Here is a 23,457-nt window from a genome sequence, read left to right on the forward strand (position 1 = left end):
ATCTTTCCTCCACACGTTGTTGCCAGCATAGCTTTGACTGAGAATACGGGTCAACTTTCCATGACCCTCACTGTAAAAGAAAACTGAATTAATTAGTGTTACATATCAGGAATTGGAGCAATGTTAACTGGACGTGCATGCCGACAACATTAAAGGTCTCCTCGCACATGAGAGTTCTGCTGGGCCAGATGGCCTCTTCCTACATAGTGACAATTCTGTGAGTCCACTAAGGCAGGCGGAAGCCTAATGGTAGTGGAGAAGTCATGGCCTGAGGGCATCACCTATTTCTACTGAAAATGAGTGTGAGGCATATCTGGTGACACACCTGGCAGGAGTGACCAGATAGAGGTTGAGATTTTCCTTTTTTTGAATTCTCTGGATGTTATACCTGAGTGCCAGGAGGAGCAGGAGTATCTTCCCTGCAAAGTGGATCTGCCCTCTTTCCTCCTTTTTCTCCTCTATCCGACATTGGCCCTGTAGCAAAACCACTCTGGCATTTGCTTTATGCTGGTGAAAATTCCTGTATGGCTCGTGCTCCAATTCCTGCTTCCACCCACTGGCTTGATGTCATTCACGCCTATCGATTAAAACTTTAAAACTTGTCTACTTCTACCCTAACTAACCCTGTAAACTGTAAATAGTTTAGCTTATTCATAGGTTTATGGATTGCAGTCTCACTGTTTTATTTCAAAGGGCTTTTATTGCAAACTTACATCTGCAGTAAACACATGCTTGGATTCATTGGTGTCAGGCATTCCCATAAGTGGCTCCCGTGTCCTTTATGGTCCATGTGTTGTCACACTTCCCAATATCTACTTATACAAGAGCGAATCAGGTGATGCAATAATGCAGTCCTTTGACATCAAAATTGAATATTGTGTCTTTCAGATGTGCTCTCACATGTGCTCCTCCAATCTTTCAGTGGGCGAACTTGTTAGAGTTTAGGGGATAAAAACAGAAAATTTTCGAAAAACTCAGCAGGTCTGACAGCATCTGTGGAGAGAGAAACAGAGCAAGTGTTTGGAGTCGTCTCTCCTGCCCTCTATCCTATCCCTGACCTTCCTTTTTTTGTTCTACATGACACCCCCCTTTTTTCAACAGCACAAAACCCATCATATTTCTACCTCTCTTCAGTTGTGAAGAAGAGTCATAATGGACTCGAAACGCTAACTCTGTTTCTCTCTCTGCAGATGCTGCCAGACCTGCCGAGTTTTTCCATAACGTTCTGTTTTTGTTTCAGATTTCCAGCATCCGCAGTATTTTGCTTAAACTTTCGGAGACACGGCTCTGGAAAAAAAATATTTTATTTCTCAGACAGAAAGTGGACATGCAGAGCAGAGTTATTGTCAGACGCCGTTCAATCAGCGCAACTTGGCTCCATCTAACAATACAAAACAACGAATGCACTCCTCCTCCTCAACATCAGTGGATGTCCTTAACATAAAATAGCTTCAAACTTCTACAGTTTAACGTTAAGCCTAGTGAAAGCCTAAACTGACAAGTTCTGTTTGAATGCCTCAATACCAATGAATGTTCTTAGCCATTTGTCTATCTGTGTTTACACCGAGAAAGGAAAACCATTGACAGATTATATCCACCAAGCAACTTCGGCCAGGGATCCACCCAACTCAAATGGGTGTGAAGTGTTTATAATTTATTGAGAAAGGCCAACAAGTTGGGTGTTGGTTCTGGACTTTGGAAAAATTGCTTAAAGGCCCAGCTCATAGCATTTCATCCACTTTTCATCTCAATGCTTTATCCTAACTTTGTATTTTCCTTTAACAAGTCAACGTTTCAGTTTTATTCTCTTCCGAGGTCTTTTCATGAAAATCAGTTTAAGTTCAGGCACCTTTCAAAAATTGCCTATTTAACTTGCCCTTTTCACGGCAAAAGCATTCTGTGCTCATTCCCATTATGATCAAGTACTTTATAGAAGACGCTGATAGGCCTTTCCTTCTCCTGTTCGTGAAGATGAACCTTGATTCTTAAACTGAAGCCATCGGGCTGAATTTTTGTCTGGCTGTGAAGGCTTGTGTCTGTGCCCGAATGGCCACGTGTTTATTTCTTTGGAGGATATCTCATTTTCCTCCGTATTCCTGACCCCACGCAATTTTCCTCTTGGCTTTTTGTGGGTCAGGAATGCCTGGTGTGTAAAACACACACCTGGCCCCGATGAGGAAAATTTCCCCATTTTAAATGGGGAAACAAAAATTGGATTTCCTCCCGCACACCATTTTTATCTGGCGGTGTGGGGTTTTGGAAGCCCATTAAAAGAATGTCAGGTTTGAGAGTTTGTGAAGAAAATAGGAAGCTTGCTGAGGAGTCTGGAACATTCTGAAAGGTAAGTGTATAATGTTTTCACCCCTTCAAATATCACTATTAGGTGCTGTATTTTAATGTAGATGTGTTTTTAATGCAGCAATTCAGCATTGGGATCTGTCCTGGAAAGCTAAGTTGCCCCTTACATTGATCAGCATTGTGTAATCGCTCCCGTGCATTATAGTACTTCTGCAAGGGAGAAAGTACCATAATGCAGTGAAAAATGTAAAATGATGCTGTCATGATTTTTGTGCCTTGATTTAATTGGACTGCCAGATCTGGCTGTGTTTTTTTTTAAAAAAAAACAAATCTGCTTCTGAAGGTTGAAAAAAATTATTGATTGACGGGCACTCTGCTTTGAAATGGAAACAGATATCTGCTCTGTGAATGGAGGTGGAAGCTTTTTTAATGCAGCTGCCTCATTGTGAATGTTTGGTTGGGTTTCAAAAGCTTCAGCTCAGTAAGAAACTCTTGAAACTGTTAGGGTGCCTATAATAACAGAATATGTTTTTGATATGGTTTCTTGTTTGTTTACAAACCTAGTAGGCATTTAAAGATAAGCTATTTTCCCTTTGGGTTTTTTTGTTCATGACAGTGTGTTTGCATTCAGGGTTTTCTTAGATTGCTAGAGGTTTAATGTTTTTCAATGATTTTAAAATAATTCCTATTGCTATTGCATGGCTGCTGAAGAATGTACATAGTGCATACTGTGTGAGTGGCTATGGGGGCATAGAGGTGGCATGGGTGATCTGAAGTGGCATAGATGATACATGGGGGTATGAAGGGGGTATGTGGCATTGGCAGTTTTGAGGGGGCATGGGAGTGGGTGGGGATTGTGGGAGGTGAGGGATGAGGTTTAGGGGGCCTTTAAACCATGTTGGAACTTGGCTGCTGTGTTCGGGAACCGAGGTAGGCCTCATGCACAGGCTTTATGCACACACAAACACAAAATGGCATGCAAAGTCACACATTGGTCGGGCGTGCAGTTTTCATGACTGGAAAACCCGCTGGTTGGGGTTACCCGATCTCAGCAAAGATTCAACCCATGGAGTTGAACAGGAAATCTATTGCTTAGAATTGATACAAACACAGGTGTAATCAGCAGCAATTAGACCTTTAGTTTGGTTAGGAATTTATAATTTTCCTGGCGTTGCAGTTGGAGCATAAACCTATTTTTTTTATGCTTGTCCCTTAATTCTAACATTTCAAACCAAGATCTTTCTCAATTTATGCAAAATTGTGGTCTACTGATTTGGGAGAAGCTGTGATGGCCTTAATGCAAGTGGTTTTGTGTTGACCTGAATGGGTGAGGTGTGTGGATTGCTTTGAAATGCTGCAGGAAAGTGATGAGTTCCATCGGTATTTTATTATCGAGAAAAGGTGAGACACAAGCAAAGAGCCAGCATTTGTGAGTGAGAGCAATATATACACAAACACAACTAGACTGGCAGAAATAATCTTCACTGCAACCTGGCATGAATCCAGTTTGTTAATATATCTATTCTTTCTAACCGTTCACAATTTAAAATGCAGCATAAAGGACTTATTGCAACAATATTTACTTTATCCCTTTTGTAATGAAAAACAGTTCACGATTCAATTAAATTTTTGCTTGTCACTATTGTTCTATCGGTCTAAAATAAGTGGCCGTTTTTAAAATAAATTTTGAATTTAGTGGTTTTCAGAGAAATTTTGAGAGGAGTGGGCTACATGTCTCCCAACTCTGCTAATTGGCTCTCAATTAGGGTCTGTTTTCCGATCCACACTCCAGACAATTTGGTTTATGACAGCAGATTTTTATCAGCAGTATCTGTCCTCATGAATAAGTAACCAACCAGCTAGTTCTTCACGAGCTGAAATCCGCTGGTATTTGTGGGAGAAAGCCTTCATTTCTTTTCATTGCGTCAACTGTTATTTGTATTCTTCTTGCTAAAGGAGTTTATTTTCAAAGATAATCTTCACCTGCACACCTACAATATGCTACCCCTTATGCTCACAAAGCATCATAAAAGAGATGTTACTTTTGGTTACCATTATACAGGCATTAATAAGATGTGCGATTTTTTTAATCCCAATTTATTGACGCCGTCTAAAGTGTGAAGAGCATTTTAAAACAGTGCACATAATTTTTTTTGGTACAATTCATCTTTAATGAATGAATTGTCATCTAACATTATAGCTGTATTGACGAGAGGCATTATGTTTGTTCGCCTTGCAGTGGAGTGCTGAAGCTGCTTTTGATACACAGTGTGGTACTGAACCAGACAGTCTGAGTGCTTGAATTCCCCAGTGTTTTTTGAGAGAGACGGGGCTTAATTTCTTTGTCTGTTCATTCAACAGGCAAAGAAAAGACGAGTTGGAGCAGCGGATGTCAGCCTTACAAGAGAGTCGTCGTGAGCTGATGGTGCAGCTTGAAGGACTAATGAAGCTGCTGAAGGTAAGAATTGTTCCCTGCTGCAACATAGACTGAATCCTTCATCTCCTGTGTGGATAGTGGATTTTATTCCCCTGCTTTATTGTTCCAGCTTGGCTTTGTTCTTGGCACTCACGTACTTCATTTACCGATTTGCTGTTCACATTATTAATTCATTACATTATAATTGCAAAAATAATGATGCAGGCCTTTTTAGATTTGTGTTTTTGTGGTCTTCCCTGCAACGAAGTGAACTCTTCAGCTAACCAGGGACGGTTTCCTTCTGAGGAATTGTGATGAAACACTGTCTCGTGAAATGGTGAGACAATATTCATACTGGGAGTCAAACTCACACCCCGATGCAGCGAGCTTGCAAAACGCAGTTATGCAGTCATCAAGCAGTGTAGAGAGGAGGTCTGACAGCACCTGTTAGAGGGTGCAACCCTATGGTCCTTTTGCAAGTCTCCCAGCAGTTCGGTGAAGAGTGAAATTAGCAGAGCAACTAGAAGAAAAAACACAGAAATAGCTTCAAAATTGGGGAATTTTACATCATTGCCTGAACAAACACCGATAGCTCATCTTCATACATTTTCTGAACCTTAGTTTACAACATTTCAGCTTCCTTCTCAGTTGTCTGCACACAGCCATGTTTTCTATTAAGAATGTGCAATATTGATGTCAGGTTTTTGACCTACATCAAATCAGATGTAATTGGAAGTTTTATAAATGCACAGAACTCCAGCGTTGGTGTGTTAATGGCCCTGAAATTCTGCGGTGATTCTCTCAGTGTAGCTCCAGCTGAAACTGTGTCCCCTGGGATTCGGCTGAGCTCTTCTACAGATTTACAGTGGGAACCCCCACAGAATATCACAGCCAACATTTTCTTTGGAAAACCTGCAATGAAAACCTTTCAGGTAAACGCTTGGAGAATTGTCCTGGCTAAAAGGTCTCTATTGCCAAGAATGATCCTTTAAACGAGTTTCGATTGGAATTGCCAGCAATAATCTCTATAAAGGTGTTTATTTCTTTCTGCTGTGGATTTTCATTTCACAGATCTGTGAAATTATTAATTACTCCAGTGAGTGAAGCTGCAATTATGCTCACCTTTGTATAGCCCTTAACATCTTGTCCTTCTGCATTTGTTCTTAGGATACTGGTGATTCAGATAAGGCAATATTCATTGCCTCTCCCTAGGTGCCCTGAGAAGGTTGTAGTGGGTCTTCTTGAACCATTGCAGTCCTTGTTATGATGGTGATTCCATAACAGTGTTAGGTAGGGATTTTGATCTGGAAACAATGATGGAATAACAACGCTGCTTCAATTCTAGGCACTGTGTGACTTAGAGGCAATGTTCCCTTTATTCCGCGTGGCAATCTGACAGTCCCCATGTGCAGAAATTGGCCCCTTTAAATTACTGTGTGTGTGTGGCTCTGCAAAATAAATTAAAGGGGCCATGTACTTAAATAAATCACCCATGCACTCAAAAAAAAAGAACCACAGTGAACGTATTTTGGAGGGGAAATTAGAACTAATGTTATCCCATGAGCTTGCTGTTGCTCTCCTTCTCAGTGGTAAAATTCAAAGGACTGGGCAGTGCTTTCGAAGTACGGTTGCAATATATTGTTCAGATGTTACTTAGTTCAGCCACAGTGCACTGACAATGGAGAATATTAAATCAAAGAGCAAAGGCAATGAACAACATCCATTGTGGATGGTGTTTAAGTTTCTTGACTGGTGGATTTTCCATCACAACCCCTGACTTGAGTTTTTTAAGCGGTAGAAAAGCTTTGAGGGATCATGAGATGAACCATTTGTTGCAGAGCACCCAGACTCTGCCCTGCCTGTGTAGCTATGATTTTGATATCAGTAGTCCCATTAAACTTCTGGTTAGTTTTTAATTATGAAGATGTTAACCATGACGATGCTAATGATAGGGGACTTTGCAATGGTGGTTTTATTACAGGGCAGAGGGAGGTGGTTGGGCAGTAATGGAATGAACCGCAATTTGCTCTCGTTAAACATTGGGAAGACTGAAGTCATTGCCTTCAGCCCTCGTCACCCATTCCATCTTACTCCTTGGTCAGTAAATCAGGTTGATCCAGACTGTTAGCAGTTCGGCACAATTCGGCATCCTGTTTGAACTGGAGCTGAGCTTTCCATCCCTGTGCACTCTCCATCAGAAAGGCTGCCTACTTCGACCTCTAACGTCAGCCGTCTCTATCGCAGTTCAGTCCATCTGCAGCTGAAACGCCTTAGTTCTCCTGCTTCCTTCCCTGCTGCATTTACAAACTGCAACATTGGATGGGATCATCGAAAAGAACCCAGACCCTGATGTTGAAATTTTTTACACTGTCACGAATTGGAATTCATTTTTCAGAATATACGTTGAAAGTCAGGTTTGTTTACCGTGGCTTCAACAATGTTATCATGGTGTAAGATACTTGCCATTGTTAAGGTTGCTTGTTGTCTTGGAGACAAATGGCATTGGTGCCAGGACTGCTTTCCTTGTTAAAATACAAATAAACAGTGAACAATGTGATTGAGCTATGTTAAGGGCCACAGAACTCAAAACTGATTATAAGGTTGGATTTTGTTATGATGTGCAGGTAGTATGTGCCAAGCTGACCAAATCCCAGAGGGAAACTTGGCCATGCTACAACAACAGTTTTACAATTTGTATTTATTACAAGAAGGTTTGTGCACTGAAGTCAGAATTAACAAGTCCTCTATTACTTTTAGAGATTTTAAAGATTAAATTAAACATTTATTAACATAATAAAAGAAAAAGGTTACACACACGCAAGATTACAATTACACAGTTATTTAGTCTTATAACAGTTCCTACAATTTCTACTTAACTAGACTCCCAACTACACACCCCTTTCAGCTAACAGCTCAAAATAGATTCTTAATCTATAAAACATCCAGCAAGATTACCACGAGCACCCACTGTTTCTATAAGGGAGGTATGTCATAGTTTCTTTCTCCCTCTCACTTGGTAATGAAACACCAAGGCTTTTAACACAACCTTCGTTACTGGAACTGCAAACTTCTCCAGAGTGGCTAGAGGCTGTTTTTACAGCCTGTTTCACACAGTGCACCTTTCAAGGTCTCACATGGCCACACCACATACAGCTTTCCATCTTTCTTTAAATATATTTTCTCCCTTTTTGATTCTGTAAATCCCATTGTATTCACCTGACTTTGGAACGTGCTTTTCCCAGAATATAAAAATCTTTTATGGCCAACGTTTTTGGGAAAAATAAACATAATTACTTTGAATTATTTATCTTGTTAGTTGTAAACATCTTACTGTGTCCCTTTAAAAAGCTAACAACCTCTCCCCCCTTATCTAAAAATGCAAATTCCATTTTACTTAGCTTGTCCATTAGCATTTCAAATACCTGTTTTTTTTTATGCTTAACCCCTTTGATGATTCAAACCTTGCAGTCTAACAATCTGCAGTTTACTTACATTATTCACACACGCAGAAACATACACACAAATATAAGCCTGTTTTAAAGTATCCCACAGTAATATCTGGAAAAATGTGGTAGTTGCTTTACAGTGGTGCTTTACAGGTGCACCAGCTTCAGAAAAGGAAAAGAAAGAACAGGAAAACAAAATAAATTATCAGAATCTGGCTGATAGCTTATTCCTTGATCATTATTGATTTATTCATGGCACACGTGTTAAAGTGAATGTATTTTAAAGCACTCTGTAATCCTATCAGTTTTAAAGATTATAAGGCATTCCCCCTCACTTTTATATTTTCTGGGCTGCTAAACTATCAGCAAACAGTGGGCAGATGACTTAAAATCAAAAAGTATGGAGGTAGCTTTCTATCTTAAATTGGTGGAATCTTGCTGTGAGACATACATGAATATATGCATCCACACAGCAAGATGATGTGCTCATGGACCTGTGTGTCATTTCACCGAGGTATGTACATATTTAAATCTCAGCATTACAAATGATTCAAACAAAACAGTGTAAATCTGTCTAAAAGTGCCTGAGGGATTTTAAAAGAGAATTACTTTGCAGGACATACATAGATTTTATATGTTCAGTGCAAATGGCATTTCAACAGACTGTGCTTTAAAGACCTGAAAATCATATTATGACCATTCAGTAAATTCCAACCTTCTCTTGGAGGGTGAGGTTGGAATCCAATTAGTTCCTCCAGTAGTACTCTTTCGATATTGAAGCAAAAAGCCAGGAAGTATCATAACCACCACGAGATATTAGAAATTGATGCTGTTTAAATATATGCATATGTGTATTTAACAAAGGCACACATATTTAACTTAATTAAAACATCACCCAAAAAAAATTACATACTGGGATTTCAAGGTTTTACACTTTTGGCACCCTCTTATCAGCATCACGTTCCTGCTCATGATTAAATACACAGGAAAGAGCCTATATTCTTGCCCTCAACAACCTCAGAAGAACTTCCCTTATTGTAGCATTCTGATTAATCTTTCCATTTCCCACACCCTGTGGCATCTCTGAATCAGATTGCTGACTTAATGTTGAGAGCCCATACCTAATGAATCAGCTGGAAATCATTTCACATAAGACCCAACAGAGGGGAATTTTATTCATCATTCAGTTTAGGACTGGTTTTGAATCTTGGTCCAAGAATAAAAGCATAGCACAGTGGACCATCCAGTTGTCTTCGTTATTTTTCCAGCATTCCAAACACAAAATGTTCCTTTTATTCTTTATCTATTGTAGAATGGGGTATGCCAAGCCAAGGGTGTGTGTTGTTGATGAAAAGGTAACAAATGAAACATGTTAAATTAAATAAATGGCTTTGCACAATCTGCTAATGTGCATAGGTTTTCAGTAATGCATTAGTATTAAGTAAACTGTAATCTGTATGCTCATTCTTCTAGTTATACTCCCGAAACATTTCTTTAAAGTCTGCCTCTTTGACCAAGATTTTGATCACTTGTGATATTATTTCCCTAGGTGGCTCTATTGAAATGTTTTACTACATTAAAGGCGCGATATAAATGCATGTTTTTTTTATTACGTCCTTATGATTGTACAGTCCTGTTTTCCAGCTTTTCTCCTTTATCTCTTGAAGACACTATAGCCTTTGCTCAGCACTGTTCATGAAGCCAACAACCCTTCACTATGGCAGTCAATGACCATTCTTCACACCCAAGCTTCATCTTTTCCTGACTCGTCGTTCACACAGAATTTACAGCATGTGTCATTGAAAGTGATTGGGAGAACGAATCCAATCTCTCTTCTGCACCCACCACCATCACCACCCCCCTACTCCCAAACTCCCCTCTTGCCTCATTGCTTGGTACAAATCCTCAGATGGTTTTATTTAAAGCAAGTGGTTTTGACTGAGTGTAATTTTAGTTTTATTAGTGTGCTTAAAAAGTTTAGTCACTTTGTGGACTTAGTTAAATTCTTTAGATGTGTCCAGAGATCCTCCTTTAACTGATTTATACAAGGTGCTAGTCAGCCCTTATGACATTGTTGACTATATTTTTTCAGAAAAGCAGCATTGCAGAGAAACCCTCAATAATGTGAAATTCAGTGTTTTTTTTGTGTTTACTTTTTAATTCTCCAAAAATTGGAATATTCAGTTTGAGAATTAGCAGCTTATTGTAAACTCTTTCTACTTTCACTCAACAACATTGGCAACTTATGAGCTTTGATTTGTAAATCGTTGACCATGATATATCCGCCCTTTTCTGTAATATAGCTTTCTTCCTGCCCTTATATTCATCATTAACCTTTTTATATTGTTCTTCCATTGAGTTCTAAAAAATTGATTGAGTGTTTCTGTTCTGGTGCCTCATCCCATCTTCATATAAAATGCAGTGACATTTACAGGAACACCTATCACCCGCTGATAGATAATCTTCACAAGTTAACAGAATGATTAGCCTCTTGTAAGTATGGTGATGTTGATCATCTGGCAGGCTCACCCTATCTTTAATACTCTTTCTGTGTTGCTTTCAGAATTATTTTCGCATGTGAAAACTTAGCACATTGCAGGTCAGCTTGCTGGCTGACAACGCTCTGCATGACACTGGCAAGTTTGCTCCCTGCATCGGATTAATTTGGTCGATCGCTCTTGGTTTCCCCTATCCAGGCCCCAAGTTAAATAAATGAGCTTTGTCCCCAATCTATGAACGATGCCTCATAAACCATTAAAGTATATTTTGTTCTGCTATCGGTGAGATGAGAAGGGGAAGGCCATTTATCCAGCAGGATAAGGATTGTGACAAAGAGAACCAGCTGCAATAGAGCAAAGTCAAGTTTTGAATACAATTATATTTTAAATGGTAAATATTCCAGTTCTTTCAGAAGAGGCAACTGGATAGTGATGAGGAAAGAAAGTACGAGGGATGAATAAATATTGGCCACGACACTGGGGAGAATGCCACTGTGCTTCTTTGGAATAGTGCCATGGGATTTTTTATGTCCACACAAGGTGCAAATGGGACCTTGGTTTCAGAATTTTCAGAATTACTGAATTTTAACAGTACAGAAGGAGGCCATTCGGCCCATCGTGCCTGCACTGACTCTCCAAATGAGCATTATGACCTAGTGCCATTGCCCTGCCTTTTCCCCGTACCCCATGCACATTGTTTCTATTCAAATAATCATCTAATGCCCTCTTGAATGCCTCGATTGAACCTGCCTCCACCACACTTCCAGGCAGTGCATTCCAGACCCGAACCACTCGTTGTGTGAAGGAGTTTTTTCTCACATTTGCTTCTTTTGCAAATCACTTTAAATTTGTGCTCCCTCATTTTTGACACTTTTATGAGTGGGAACAGCTTCTCCCTATCTACTCTGTCCAGCCCCCTCATGATTTTGAACATCTCTATCAAATCTCCTCTTAGCCTTCTTCTCTCCAAGGAGAACAGTCCCAACCTTTCCAATCTATCCTCATAGATGAAGTTTCTCTTCCCTGGAACCATTCTTGTAAACCTCTTCTGCACTCTCTCCAATGTGTTCACACCCTTCTCAACTGTACACAATCCTCCAGCTGAGGCTTAACAAGTGTCTTATTTAAATTCAGCATAACCTCCTTGCTCTTGTACTCTATGCCCCTATTAATAAAGCCCAGGATACTATATGCTTTATTAACTGCCCTCTCCATCTGTCCTGCCACCTTCAATGATCTATGCACATATACACCCAGGTCTTTCTGCTCCTGAACCCCTTTCAAAATTTCACCCCTTATTTTATATTGCCTCTCCATGTTCTTCCTACCAAAATGCATCTCCTCACATTTCTCTGCATTGAACTTCATCTGCCACCTATCTGCTCACTCCACCAACTTGTCTATGTCCTTTTGAAGTTCTACGCTGTCCTTCTCACGGGTTACAACACTCCTAATCTTCGTATCATCTGCAAACTTCGAAATTGTCCCCTGCACACCAAGATCTAGATCATTAATATATATCAGGAAAAGCAAGGGTCCCAATATTGACTCCTGGGGAACTCCACTACAAACTTTCCCCCAGCCCAAAAAATATCCATTGACCATTATTCTCTGCTTTCTATTTTTCAGCCAATTTTGTACCCACGTTGCTACTGTCCCTTTTATTCCATGAGCAATAACTTTTCTCACAAGTCTGTTGTGTGGCACTGTGTCAAATGCCTTTTGAAAGTCCATGTACACCACATCAATGGCATTACCCTCATTAACTTTTTCTGTTACCTCTTCAAAATACTCCAGCAAGTTAGTTAAACATGATTTCCCCTTTAGAAATTCATGCTGGCTCTTTTGCCATGTGACTGCTAACTCTATCCCAAATAATTGTTTCTAGAATCCTGACCACTACTGAAGTTAAACTGACTGGCCAGGGCTTATTCTTTTTTGAACAAGGGCATAATGTTTGCGATTCCCCAGTCCTCTGGCACCTCCCCTGAGTCTAGGAAAGACTGAAAAATTATGGCCAGTGCTCCTGTAATTTCTACTCTCACTTCCTTCAATATCCTTGAATGCATCTCATCCGGTCCCGGTGCCTTGTCAACTTTAAGAACCGACAGACTGTTCAACACTTTCTCCTTATCAATTTTGAATCCTTCTAGTGACAGAGTTTCTTCATCTGTCACCATGGCCTGGGTAGCATCTACCTCCTTGGCAAAGACAGATGCAAAGTATTCATTTAATACCTCAGCCATGGCCCCTTCGTCTATGTGTAAATTCCCTTTTAGGTCCCTAATTGGCCCTACTCCTCCTTTTACCACCCTTTTACTATTCATATGCCTATAGAAGACTTTGGGATTCCCCTTTATATTGGCTACTAGTCTTTTCTCCGTTTCTCTAATATGCTTTTCCATCTACCCTCTGAACCCTCTGTATTCCTCTTGGCTCTCAATTGTATTTTCTACCGGACACCTGTCATAAGCACACTTCTTTTTTTATCTTAATTTCTACATCCTTTTTCATCCAGGTAGCTCAGGATTTGTTTGCCCTGCCTTTCCCTTTCGATGAACTTGACAGTGCTCGAGCCAATTCTTTCTTGAAAGTAGCCCATTGTTCAGCTACAATTTTTCTCGCCGATCTTTCGTTCCAGTCTAACTGGCCCAGCTCTGTTCTTGCCCCATCGAAGTCGGCTCTCGTCCAGTTAATTATTCTCACTCTGGATGTCCTATTGTCCTTTTCTGTCATCACCCTAAAATATACAGTGCAATGATCACTGTCTCCTAAATGTTCCCCCATTGACACTTAATCTACCTGGCACACCTCATTTCCAAGAACCAAGCCCAACAGTGCATCTTTTCTTGTTTAATTGGACACATACTGCTGTATAAAAGTTTCCTGAGTTTCAAGCCACATTGGAAAGACACCACTTTTGATTGTGTAGTGCTCCCACAGTATTGCAGTAGAGTGTCATTCGATTATGTGCTGGATTCTCCGGAGTGGGACTTGAACCCATAACCTTCTGAGTTAGAGATGGGAGTGTTGCCACTGAGCCACAAGGCAGGACCCTGGCTGATATTTTCCTTCCTTAGCCTAGGGCAGCTGAGGCCAATTGTAATTGATAAGTTACTGCCCCAGCTGAGATAGGCGGGGTCAGCGAACATCAGGAATGAAAGCTGGTGCACTTCCGGGTTTCTTGCCGCACGGGCATGAAGACGCAAATTTATCAGCTTCCCCATTAGGTGAGCTAGTGCTTCAGTCCTTGAAGAAGCGACTTAAGGAATATAGGACGGTGTGGAACAATGTCTACCATCATGCCTCTTCACTGTACCAACACCAAATACTGCAAATGCTGGAGATCTGAAACCAAAAATAGAAAGTACCAGCAATGCTCATCAGCTCAAGAGAAACAGAGTTTACATTCCAGCTCGATGTTCTGATGATAGGTCATCAACCTGAAGCATTAATTTTATCTTCCTTCCCACAGATGCTGCTTGACCTCCTGAGCATGTCCACCATTTTCTGTTTTTATGCTTTTTTCAGTGTAACTGTTAGTCAGACTATTGAACAATTGGAAGGAAGGAAATTCTGACTCTGTGAAAATCCTCTTAGTCCTTCAGAGAAGAAGAATTTTGTCATAAATAACATAGGCCAAAAATTGAATGGTCGTGGGTAGAGTTCAAATTTTCTTTTCGGATAGCATGCTCATATAGTATCAACATTTGGAATGCGCATTGAAAGGTTTCGAAGGGCTGAAATCAGTTATTGAATAATCACTCATTAAGGAGACATTATTGCATATATCACAGCAATATTGTTACTTTTCAAAAATATTGTTCCAGTTTTAATTTTGGGATATATAAGTGTACTTCAAAAGTTTTTTTTCTTAGTTATCCGAAGAACACTGCGAGCAATGTTTTCACGTTCTCATTGAGAGGTCGGAATGCAGGCTTTAACCACTATAGTCCTGTGATTGTGCCTGTAACACTTCTTCACAGGGAGAGAAGGAAAGCAAGAAATGGATAACTTTGGACTTCTCTTGTGTATCTCCTTGCAGCTGTATCAAAAACCGCATAGGTAGATGTCAGGGAGCAAAATGCATGCTTTCTCAGGACCTTAAAAAGGCAAAGAAGTTAACATTGTGCCGAGCAGTTTGTGGCTTGGAGCTTTGGTGACAGGGCAAGAGGATAGGAGATTGTGTGAAGGTGGGGATGGGCGTGGCAGAGGAGGCTAATGGTCCTTAAAGCAAAAGAATATTGCTCAAGTTCCGAAAGGATATGTAAATGATGCTACAAGCTGCCTTATTTAATCAGTAGTTCTTACCTTGTGCACTGATCTGTGCCTGAGCCTAGTACAAAGTCCGACTGCATACCCTTCTTTACCTTTTACAACTGCTGACACCTTTCTAATGTCTAATAATCTGTCTTCTCTTTTTTTTTCTTCTTTTTCCTTTTCCAAATGCTGACTTATGTAGGACGAGGAACAGAAGCAGGCAGTAAGTTGAACTCAATCTAATGTTGCTGAGGATTTTATTTTAGTGCATGGAGATAAAACATGAGAGGCCTTTCTGGGGATGCTTGGGGAAGGGAGTTGGTGTAAATATTGCAAATAAAGTATCAGGAACTTGTGATATCTATACTCAATGTAGCACAACTTGGCGATTCATTGTCCATCAAACGCAACATTCCAATAAATGGAAATGGTGTTTTGCTTGTCATTTTTTTTAAGTGGATGAATACTCTTAAGCTGTATACAACTGACATTTTAGCCACAAGCAACATGATTTTGAACATTCATTCCTCAAGTTGACTGTGTGGTTAACCCATTAACTCAGAAGGAGGCCATTTAGCCCATTGTGTCTGTGACACCCTTTGAAAGAACCATGTGATTAGCCTCACTGCCCTGCTCTTTCTCCATGGCCCTGTAAAACTTTCCTTTTCAAATATATACAATACTTTATATGAAATGATATTCTTATATACTAGGCCTTCTTCAGGACTGAATGTAGCAATGTTATGGATTGGCCAGGTGTGGCTCCTGGCCCACTGTTGCATGTCAGGCCCACTTGACCATCTAAAATGGGATTGATGTTGTTATCTCCTAAAGATTTGGTCACAATTTTTTTTTCATTTTTAAAACTGCCCTGTTTTATAAGGGGAATTGATGGAATTTATAGCTTTCTTCTAGGGGAGACCCAACACATGTTCACCCCTAGTTTTGTGATGCCATTTTAATCTTGGAACCTCACCCTTAATACACAAATCTTGGCTGGGGTTAGTGGAAAGATCCTGGGGAGGCACATCCCTGTACTTGCATTACCCCTGTTTTGCTGCTGTGATTTTGGGTCCTGAAAGATGCATTGCCCTGCAAGTGATAAGGTAAAGAACATAACCAAGTGGGTGGAAAGTGCTTGTGCAAAGTAAAGAAATCATCCAAAAATGTTGGTTCATATTGTAACCATTCACATTGGAAAAACCAGATTAGAGATCTTGAAAAAGAAGTTTGAGTTAACTTCTGCAAAACCTCAGGTAGTCATCTCAGGATAGTCGAGAGGGGAGTGCTTCAGATTCCTGGGCCACTGGGGAAAGTTCTGGGGCAGGAACCTGCTGTGTAGCTGGGGTAGGCTTCACCTGAAACAGACCATTTCCAACTCAACTCTACTTGCAGAGAAAGTAAACAAGGCAGTGTGGAAGAATTGAAACGTGCAAGGCAGGGAGAAGGTGAGGCGAACAAAGCAGCCTTTTATGGAAAAAAAAAGCGGAATATAGATTGATGATGGTAGAAGTGAGACTGAAGCTGGATGTTATGGTCGGGAACTATTAGATGATGCCTCAAGGGCAAACGCGGCAGATAAATGTGTAGAACAAAAGAATATGAAGACACAAGGAAATAATGATGGGATACATAATCACAGTGTAGAGAGTGCCTGAGATGATCACCTCAAAGTTCTGTATATGAATTCTTGGAGTTGTTTGAATGAAGTGGGTGATCTGGAAGTGCTTTCTGGAGAGAAAGGATGTGATACCATAGCCATCACAAAGACCTGGTTCAACAGTGGCACAGGTTGGGTAAATTCTCAGGAACACTGGTTAATTCATGGAGATAGAATGTTCAAACTAGAAGAGACTAGAGACTTATACTTTACAGATGGACCTATCTGGTGCAGCTGCAGATAAAGTGGGAACCTTGCCACTTGGAATAAGTAAAGTGAGGGGAAAGAAACTAACCGTGGCTTTCATTATATGGTCAGGAGGAGAAATCTTTTACGAGGACAATTTTTTATAGGTGATGTCAACTTGCCAGAGATAGATTGAAAATTTTACAAAAGGATACAAAGGGAGTGAAAATGTAACCCTGCTCACTTTATTGAATTGTCACCTGGAACAATTGGCCAAGGAACCCAAGTAAGCAGGGTTGCAATTGGACCTTCTATCAAGCAGAAACCCAGGAAATACTAGAACGTGTCAGATTCAAAGAACATTCTGGTCATTACTAAATGCTGCATTTTCAGGTTAAGCTTATGATGAAAGAGAAAATGGAAACATTCAACTTTAAAAGGCAGATTGTGAGGGGTAAGGTAAAGAAGTTATATTCAACAGCACAGTTAGAAGGTAAAAGCATGGAATGTAAATGAATAATGTTTGGAAATCCTGCGCACTAACAGACGTAGACCACTAGGGATAACAGGTAACTGGGTTAAGACTAAAGGAAGAATGTGAGGAATAAGGGCAGAAAAAGAGATCTTTACTATAAAGCTTATAAAGGTAATATTGTGAACTAAAATGAATTTACCACAATAATGAGCTTAAGTTAGTTGGAGAATTTAATTAGAAAATGAGGTTAAAATACCAGGGAATATTAAAGACACATCAAACGTTTCTCTGAACCTATTTGAAGCAAGCAGCTGGTAAAAGAAATGGTACGGTAACTGAAAGATGATATGCCAAGTGATTTGCAAATGTATTAATTTAGTTGTTTTATTTGCTCATGCATGGAACTTGAATTTCCTGGGGGAAATGGAAGAAGTAACCAAAAAACATTAGTTTTAGATTAGAAGTGATGGATAGGCTGAGGAAGTTGAAGTAAAACAAGGTCACAGGCCCGGCTCGACTTCATACGAAGTGACTTAACCAAGTTACGAGCAGAATTGGTCATGTGCTTCTAATTTTAGGGATTAGTTGAGACAGCAAGTAATGGTAAGAATTAGAGATTAGTCAACATAATGCCAACCTTTAAAAGGAGGGGGGGGTTACAATTCACCCATCCATTTACAGCCCTGTCAACTTAACAATTTGTATTAATAAAACAGTCAGTATCACAAAAGTGGGCAGGAGGGGTCAATAAAGTGCTTAGATAGTTTCAGTATGATAGGCAGGAATTGATGAGGGTATTGAAGGGGCAGGTCCTGCATAGTGAACTCATTAGTTTTTTGAGGAACTAAGTGAACATGCTAACAATTGAAGTCCTCTAAGTGTGAAATATTTAGATCTCAACAAGTCTTTCGATACCATGGCGTAGAAGTGATTCATCCACAGTCAGAAGGCAGCCTTCTGGCGTGGGATGAAAATTGACTAAACCATCAGAAGCAACTGCTGGGTTATGAATAAAGTTATGTCAACATAGCTAGAGTGCTGCAGATAACAGTGAAATCATGGCAATGCATATGGATGATTTGAAACAAGGGAGAGCAACAAAGCTGTATTTGTTTGGTGCACCATATAGAATCAGACTATCTCAGCCTTACACATCCAGCATCTAAGTGGACCTTCCAAGATCTCTCTCAGGACCTGCGTCTTGAGGGGTACTTCTTCAATAATGCAGTTTTAGAGGAGCTCTGTTGCTGCACCCAGGTCTGCCATGAAACTCCACCACATCGACAGCTCTGACTGCGCCAAATAAAATCACCACAGCTTTCAATTTCTACATCCAGGCTCCACAAGATCACAAGATCAGCCAGTTCGCTACACATTCCTATATAAGGCAAACCACCAATGCTGCCTTTTGCAGGTCAACTCAGTTTCTACACCTTGTCAGGGAGCCCGGTAATATGACTGAGAGGGCAATAAGTAGAGACAAGGCTTGTGTGGGATGAGAAAAAGCTGCTGTGGAGCATAAATGCCAACGTTGACCAGTTAGGTTGAATGACCAGTTTCTGTGCTGCATACACACTGTAACTCGACATAAGCTTTTACAAAATTGCCCGATTCTGCAGAATTGCAAGTGTTTTTGGTTGTTTGCAGGTGTTTTTGGCAGCCCTAAATGTTGACCCTCATGTTTATATGACACGTAAAGGCTTCCGTTCTTCTGAAATTGCAGCTGATTTGAAAAGCAGAGTTCCTGTACATGAGTTCCCAATATGATGGAAGCCTATTCCAACCTCTGTGACACATTGCCCAACTCCAGCCCTGTCTCTGTTCATCTGCCATTGAAACTCCCCTCCATGCCTTTATCCCCTCCAGACTTGCATATTTCAGTTCACTCCTGGCTGGCTTCACTCCTGGCTGGCTTCCCACATTCTACCCTCCATAAACTTAAGGTCATCCAAAACTCTGCACGTGTCCTAATTCGCATCAGGTCCTGTTTACAAATCATCCCATTGCTCACTGACCCATGTTGGCTCCTGGTTAAGCAATGCCTCAATTTTAAAATTCTCATCTTTTTTTTTCAAATCCCTCCATGGCCTTATCCCTCCCTATCTCTGTAATCTCCTCCAGCCCCGCTATCCACCAAGGCAGCAGTGCTGCTCCAATTTTGGCCTTTTGAGTATCCCTGATTTTAATCGCTCCACAATTGGTAGTCGTGCCTTCAGCTGCCTGGATCCCAAGCTCTGGAATTTCCTCACCACATCTCTCTGCCTTTCTTTACTCCTTTATGGCACTTTGTAAAATCTACCCCTTTGGCCAAGCATTTAATCATCTTCTTTAAAATCTCCACATGTGGTTTGGTGTCAAATTTTGTTTGATAGCGCTCCAGTGAAGAGCCTTGGGAGGTCTTAGTACTTTAAAGGTGCTGTATAAAAGTAAGTTGTTGACATTGTCATGGTGCTTTTATTACTTCATCAGTTCAGTGTCCCCCAGCCCATTTCAATATATAGAGGAATGGAAGTATTGGAAGGTTTGCAGATTCTTCTGCAGCTGCCATTTCTCCAGGATAAAGTGCAGTCAACCTACTTCAGATGCTGGTGAACAGCAATGTACTAGACGTCATTACTACCCTAACCCTCTGCCACACATCTTGTATAACCGTCATATGAGTTTAATGCTCTTCGAATATCCTTTATTTAATGACATGACCTTAAGATCATCATCCATATGCTCTATAACCAGCAGCTGACATTTCTTAAGGCTCCACTCAGCTGCGTCAAGCTCCATTTACACATCAGTGTCCCTTAACTTCCTGTGCTCTATGTCTCACCACATATCAATTCCTCAGTTGGATTCTCTCCCTCAAGTGCCTGTCTCTGAGCTGCTGAATTCAACAGGGTGTGTGGATGCCAGTGTTGCCAGAGGTAGAGGGAATGCTGTCACTTGGTATTATTTTTCTTGTCTGTTTCTTGGTATGCCGTCTCTAGGGTGAAAAAACATTCTGTTACCAGAATGATGCTCATTCAGACCCTCGTTTTTAACAAATAGTTCGTGGATTTTTTATGAGCCTTGAGTAGCTGACAGAGAGAATGGAGAAAAAGACTGAAGCGTTATATAAGAAATTTGGATATGCTCATGAACCCACGGAAGGCATATTGACTCCCATATTTCCATCCTCAACTGGCAAGCCAGCTGATTCCAATGACTGTTGCTGCTTCTTCTTCATATAATGTGCAAATATCTTCAATTCCTTCCCCAGTGGGCTCCTCCTTATGGCTCATAAGAAATAGAAGCAGGAATAGGCCATTCAGCCCCTCCAGCCTGCTCTGCCGTTCAGTATGGTCATGGCTGATCTGATTGTGGCCTCAACTTCACTTTCCTGCCTAGCCCCTATAACCCTTGATTCCCGTGAGGATATAAAACCCGTCTAACTCAGCTTTGGATATGTTTAATGATCCAGCCTCCCCTGCTCTCTGGAGTAGGGAATTCCACAGAATAACGACCTTCAGAAAGAAGAAATTCCTCCTGATCTCCGTCCTAAATGGGGAACTCCTTAGTTTTAAATTGTGCCCCTTCGTTCTAGATTCCCACTTTTATATTCCATTCCCCTTTCAATAAAGGGCAATATTCCATTTGACTTCTGAATTCCTGCTTGTACCTGCGTATTAACTTTTTGTGATTTGTGTACAAGGGTACCCAAATCCATCTGTATCACAGCATTCTGTAGTCTCTGCATTTAAATAATATTTTGCTTTTCGATTCTTCCCACCAAAGTGGATAACCTTACATTTTCCTACTTTATACTCCATCTGCCAATTTTTTGGCCACTCACTTAACCTACCTATATCCCTTTGCAGACTATTTAAATACAGCTTAAGCTGTATTTTCATGTCGACAGGAATACTTCGCAGACCTTTAAAAATGGTGGGTGGGACCCGGCTGCAAAAGTCCCACCCCCCATTTCTAAAATCCCATTTTTGTTGACGGGGGAAGAGGTCGGAACGTGATTCGCATGGGCGGGAAACCCAAACTCAGCAGGGCCATTTGAACTTGGTGTCGAGTTCAAACAGACCCCATTTGGCTGTTCCAAGCACCTTAACTCACCGTGTGGGAGCCACAAATTGTTGAAGTAGACAGAAATGCTCTTGATAGGTGGATAAGGTCCTTTCAAGTGTCATGATCTGATATTTTTTAAATCACAGACTCTCTAAACAGCTGAAGCTGTCATTAAGAGTTAAAAGAAACCTCTGCTGGACTGCTTTGATTGACAGGCCATCTGTTGTAGGTTAGAAAAAAACTGTTCATACAGTTTCAATAGAGGTCTTTGTTGACATTTCTCAGAGGCTATTATTATGTCATTATGAGTGCAAGGCTGACATTCAAAAGCTATTTTCTTCCCAGTATAGGATTCTGAGTTCACAGTTTGACAGTTTAAAGGGGCTGTTAAAGGATTAGCTGTCTTTGATGTAACTACGGAATAGAAACTTGTTTTGATGAGAGATTAACCACTTGAGAGTTAAAAGCTCTGAATAGCTTTCATGGGTGGGAGTTTTTTCACTATCAAATGTGTAGTTGCTGAGAGCTGTATTAGAGTGTTAGTTTTCTTTTCATCCCCGCATGGCTCCTGAGGTCTGCCCATGATGGATGTTGGGTGTATGGTGTGGAGGTGGCATGGGGGTGTGAGGGGGTATGGGAAGATGCAGGGACACAAGTTGACATGGAGGTGGCATGGGATATGAGGGGGCATGGGGAGGCAAGTAACTGGGATTTAGTCCCAGAGAACTGATGCAGGTGTTCTAACCAGCCCGCCTGCTCCTGTGGCCACCGACGATCTGCATCCAAAGTTGGCAGGGCTGACTCTATCCCACTCTTACCTTCCCGGAGTAAAAGTTGGCTTTCGTGGAAACCTTTGAACCGAGGCAGGTCGGCCGGGTCGAGAATTTTCCAGTTTCGAACTATCCACCTCAGTAGTGACAGTCTAACCCTTTATGTCCTTCTCACAAGTTGCTTTCCCACTTATCTTTGTAATATTGGTTAATTTGGCTACAATACACTCTATCCCTTCATCCAAGTCATTAATATTGATTGTGAATAGTTGAGGTCCCAGGACTGATCCCTGTGGTACCCCACTAGTTACAGTTTTCCAACCTGAAAATGAACCAATTATCTCGACTCTGTTTTCTTTTAGTTAACCAGTCCTCTATCCATGCTAATATATCATCCCCAACACTGTGAGCTCTTACCTTGTGAAGTAACCTCTTATGTGGCGCCTTATGGAATGTCTCTTGGATATCCACACTATGTCTATTCATTCCCCTTTATTCATCCTGTTTGTTACATCCTCAAAGAACTCTTAATACATTTGTCAAATACAATATCCCTTTTATAAAACTATATTGACTCTGCTTGATTGTATTATGCTTTTCCAGATGTCCTGCTACTACTTCCGTACTATTGGATTCCAGCATTTTCCCAATGTCAGATATTAGGTTAAGTGACCTATGGTTTCCTCCTTTCTGCTTGCTCTTATCTTGAACAGGGGTGTTACGTTTGTGGTTTTCCAGTTTGCTGGAATCTTCCCAGAATCTAGGGAATTTTGGAAGATTACAACCAATACACCCACTCTTTCTGCAGTCACTTCTTTTATGTACCTAGGATGCAGACCATCAGGCTCAGGGGAGTTGTTAGCCTTTAGCCCCATTAGTTTCCCTCATACTTTTTCTCCCACGGCAAAGTTCCTTCAATTGTTTTAAATTCCTTTTCTTTTGCTCCTTGGATTTTCCACTATTATTGGGATGCTTTTCGTGTCTTCTACCATGAAGACAGAGAAAATATTTGTTCAAAGTCTCTACCATTTCCTTCTTTCCTATTATGAATTCCCCAGTCTCATCATCTAATAGCCCAATATTTACTTCAGTTATTCTCTTTTCATATACACACAGAAGCTCTTACTGTCTGCTTATATATTTCTTGTTAGTTTACTCTCATCTAATTTCCTGTTTTCTTTTTAGACATTGTTACAATCAGGTGAGAAGGGGTAGAATGGCTCTTATCGCACTCCACGTTTAGCCACAACAGGCTTTTCAACAATGTTTTACTATTTATGTGCTGTGACTGCAAAATACACACACCCAGACAGGTTACCTTGTAAGTTTTGTTAAAGAAAAGAGAATAGTATTTATTATGCTTAACATCCAATCTAAATACAAATTATAAAAATGCTCCAA

The 23,457-nt window shown here is 40.6% G+C and overlaps 1 protein-coding gene across 6 annotated transcripts in view; it reads left to right on the forward strand.

Moving 5' to 3' along the window:
• Positions 1-23,457, forward strand: part of dtnba (dystrobrevin, beta a) — a 461,468-nt gene that overhangs the window by 370,942 nt on the left and 67,069 nt on the right. For 4 of the 6 annotated variants that reach the window (XM_078541482.1, XM_078541478.1, XM_078541477.1 and 1 more), the window contains exon 15: positions 4,660-4,756. In XM_078541482.1, the coding sequence (XP_078397608.1) occupies positions 4,660-4,756 (97 nt within the window). Of the gene's footprint in view, positions 1-4,659; positions 4,757-15,120; positions 15,142-23,457 lie in introns of all 6 variants that reach the window. The other 2 variants (XM_078541481.1, XM_078541476.1) reach the window with 1 other exon arrangement.

Source organism: Cetorhinus maximus, chromosome 5 (assembly GCF_964194155.1).
Source record: "Cetorhinus maximus chromosome 5, sCetMax3.hap1.1, whole genome shotgun sequence".
In the NCBI taxonomy this organism is placed as follows: Eukaryota; Metazoa; Chordata; class Chondrichthyes; order Lamniformes; family Cetorhinidae; genus Cetorhinus; species Cetorhinus maximus.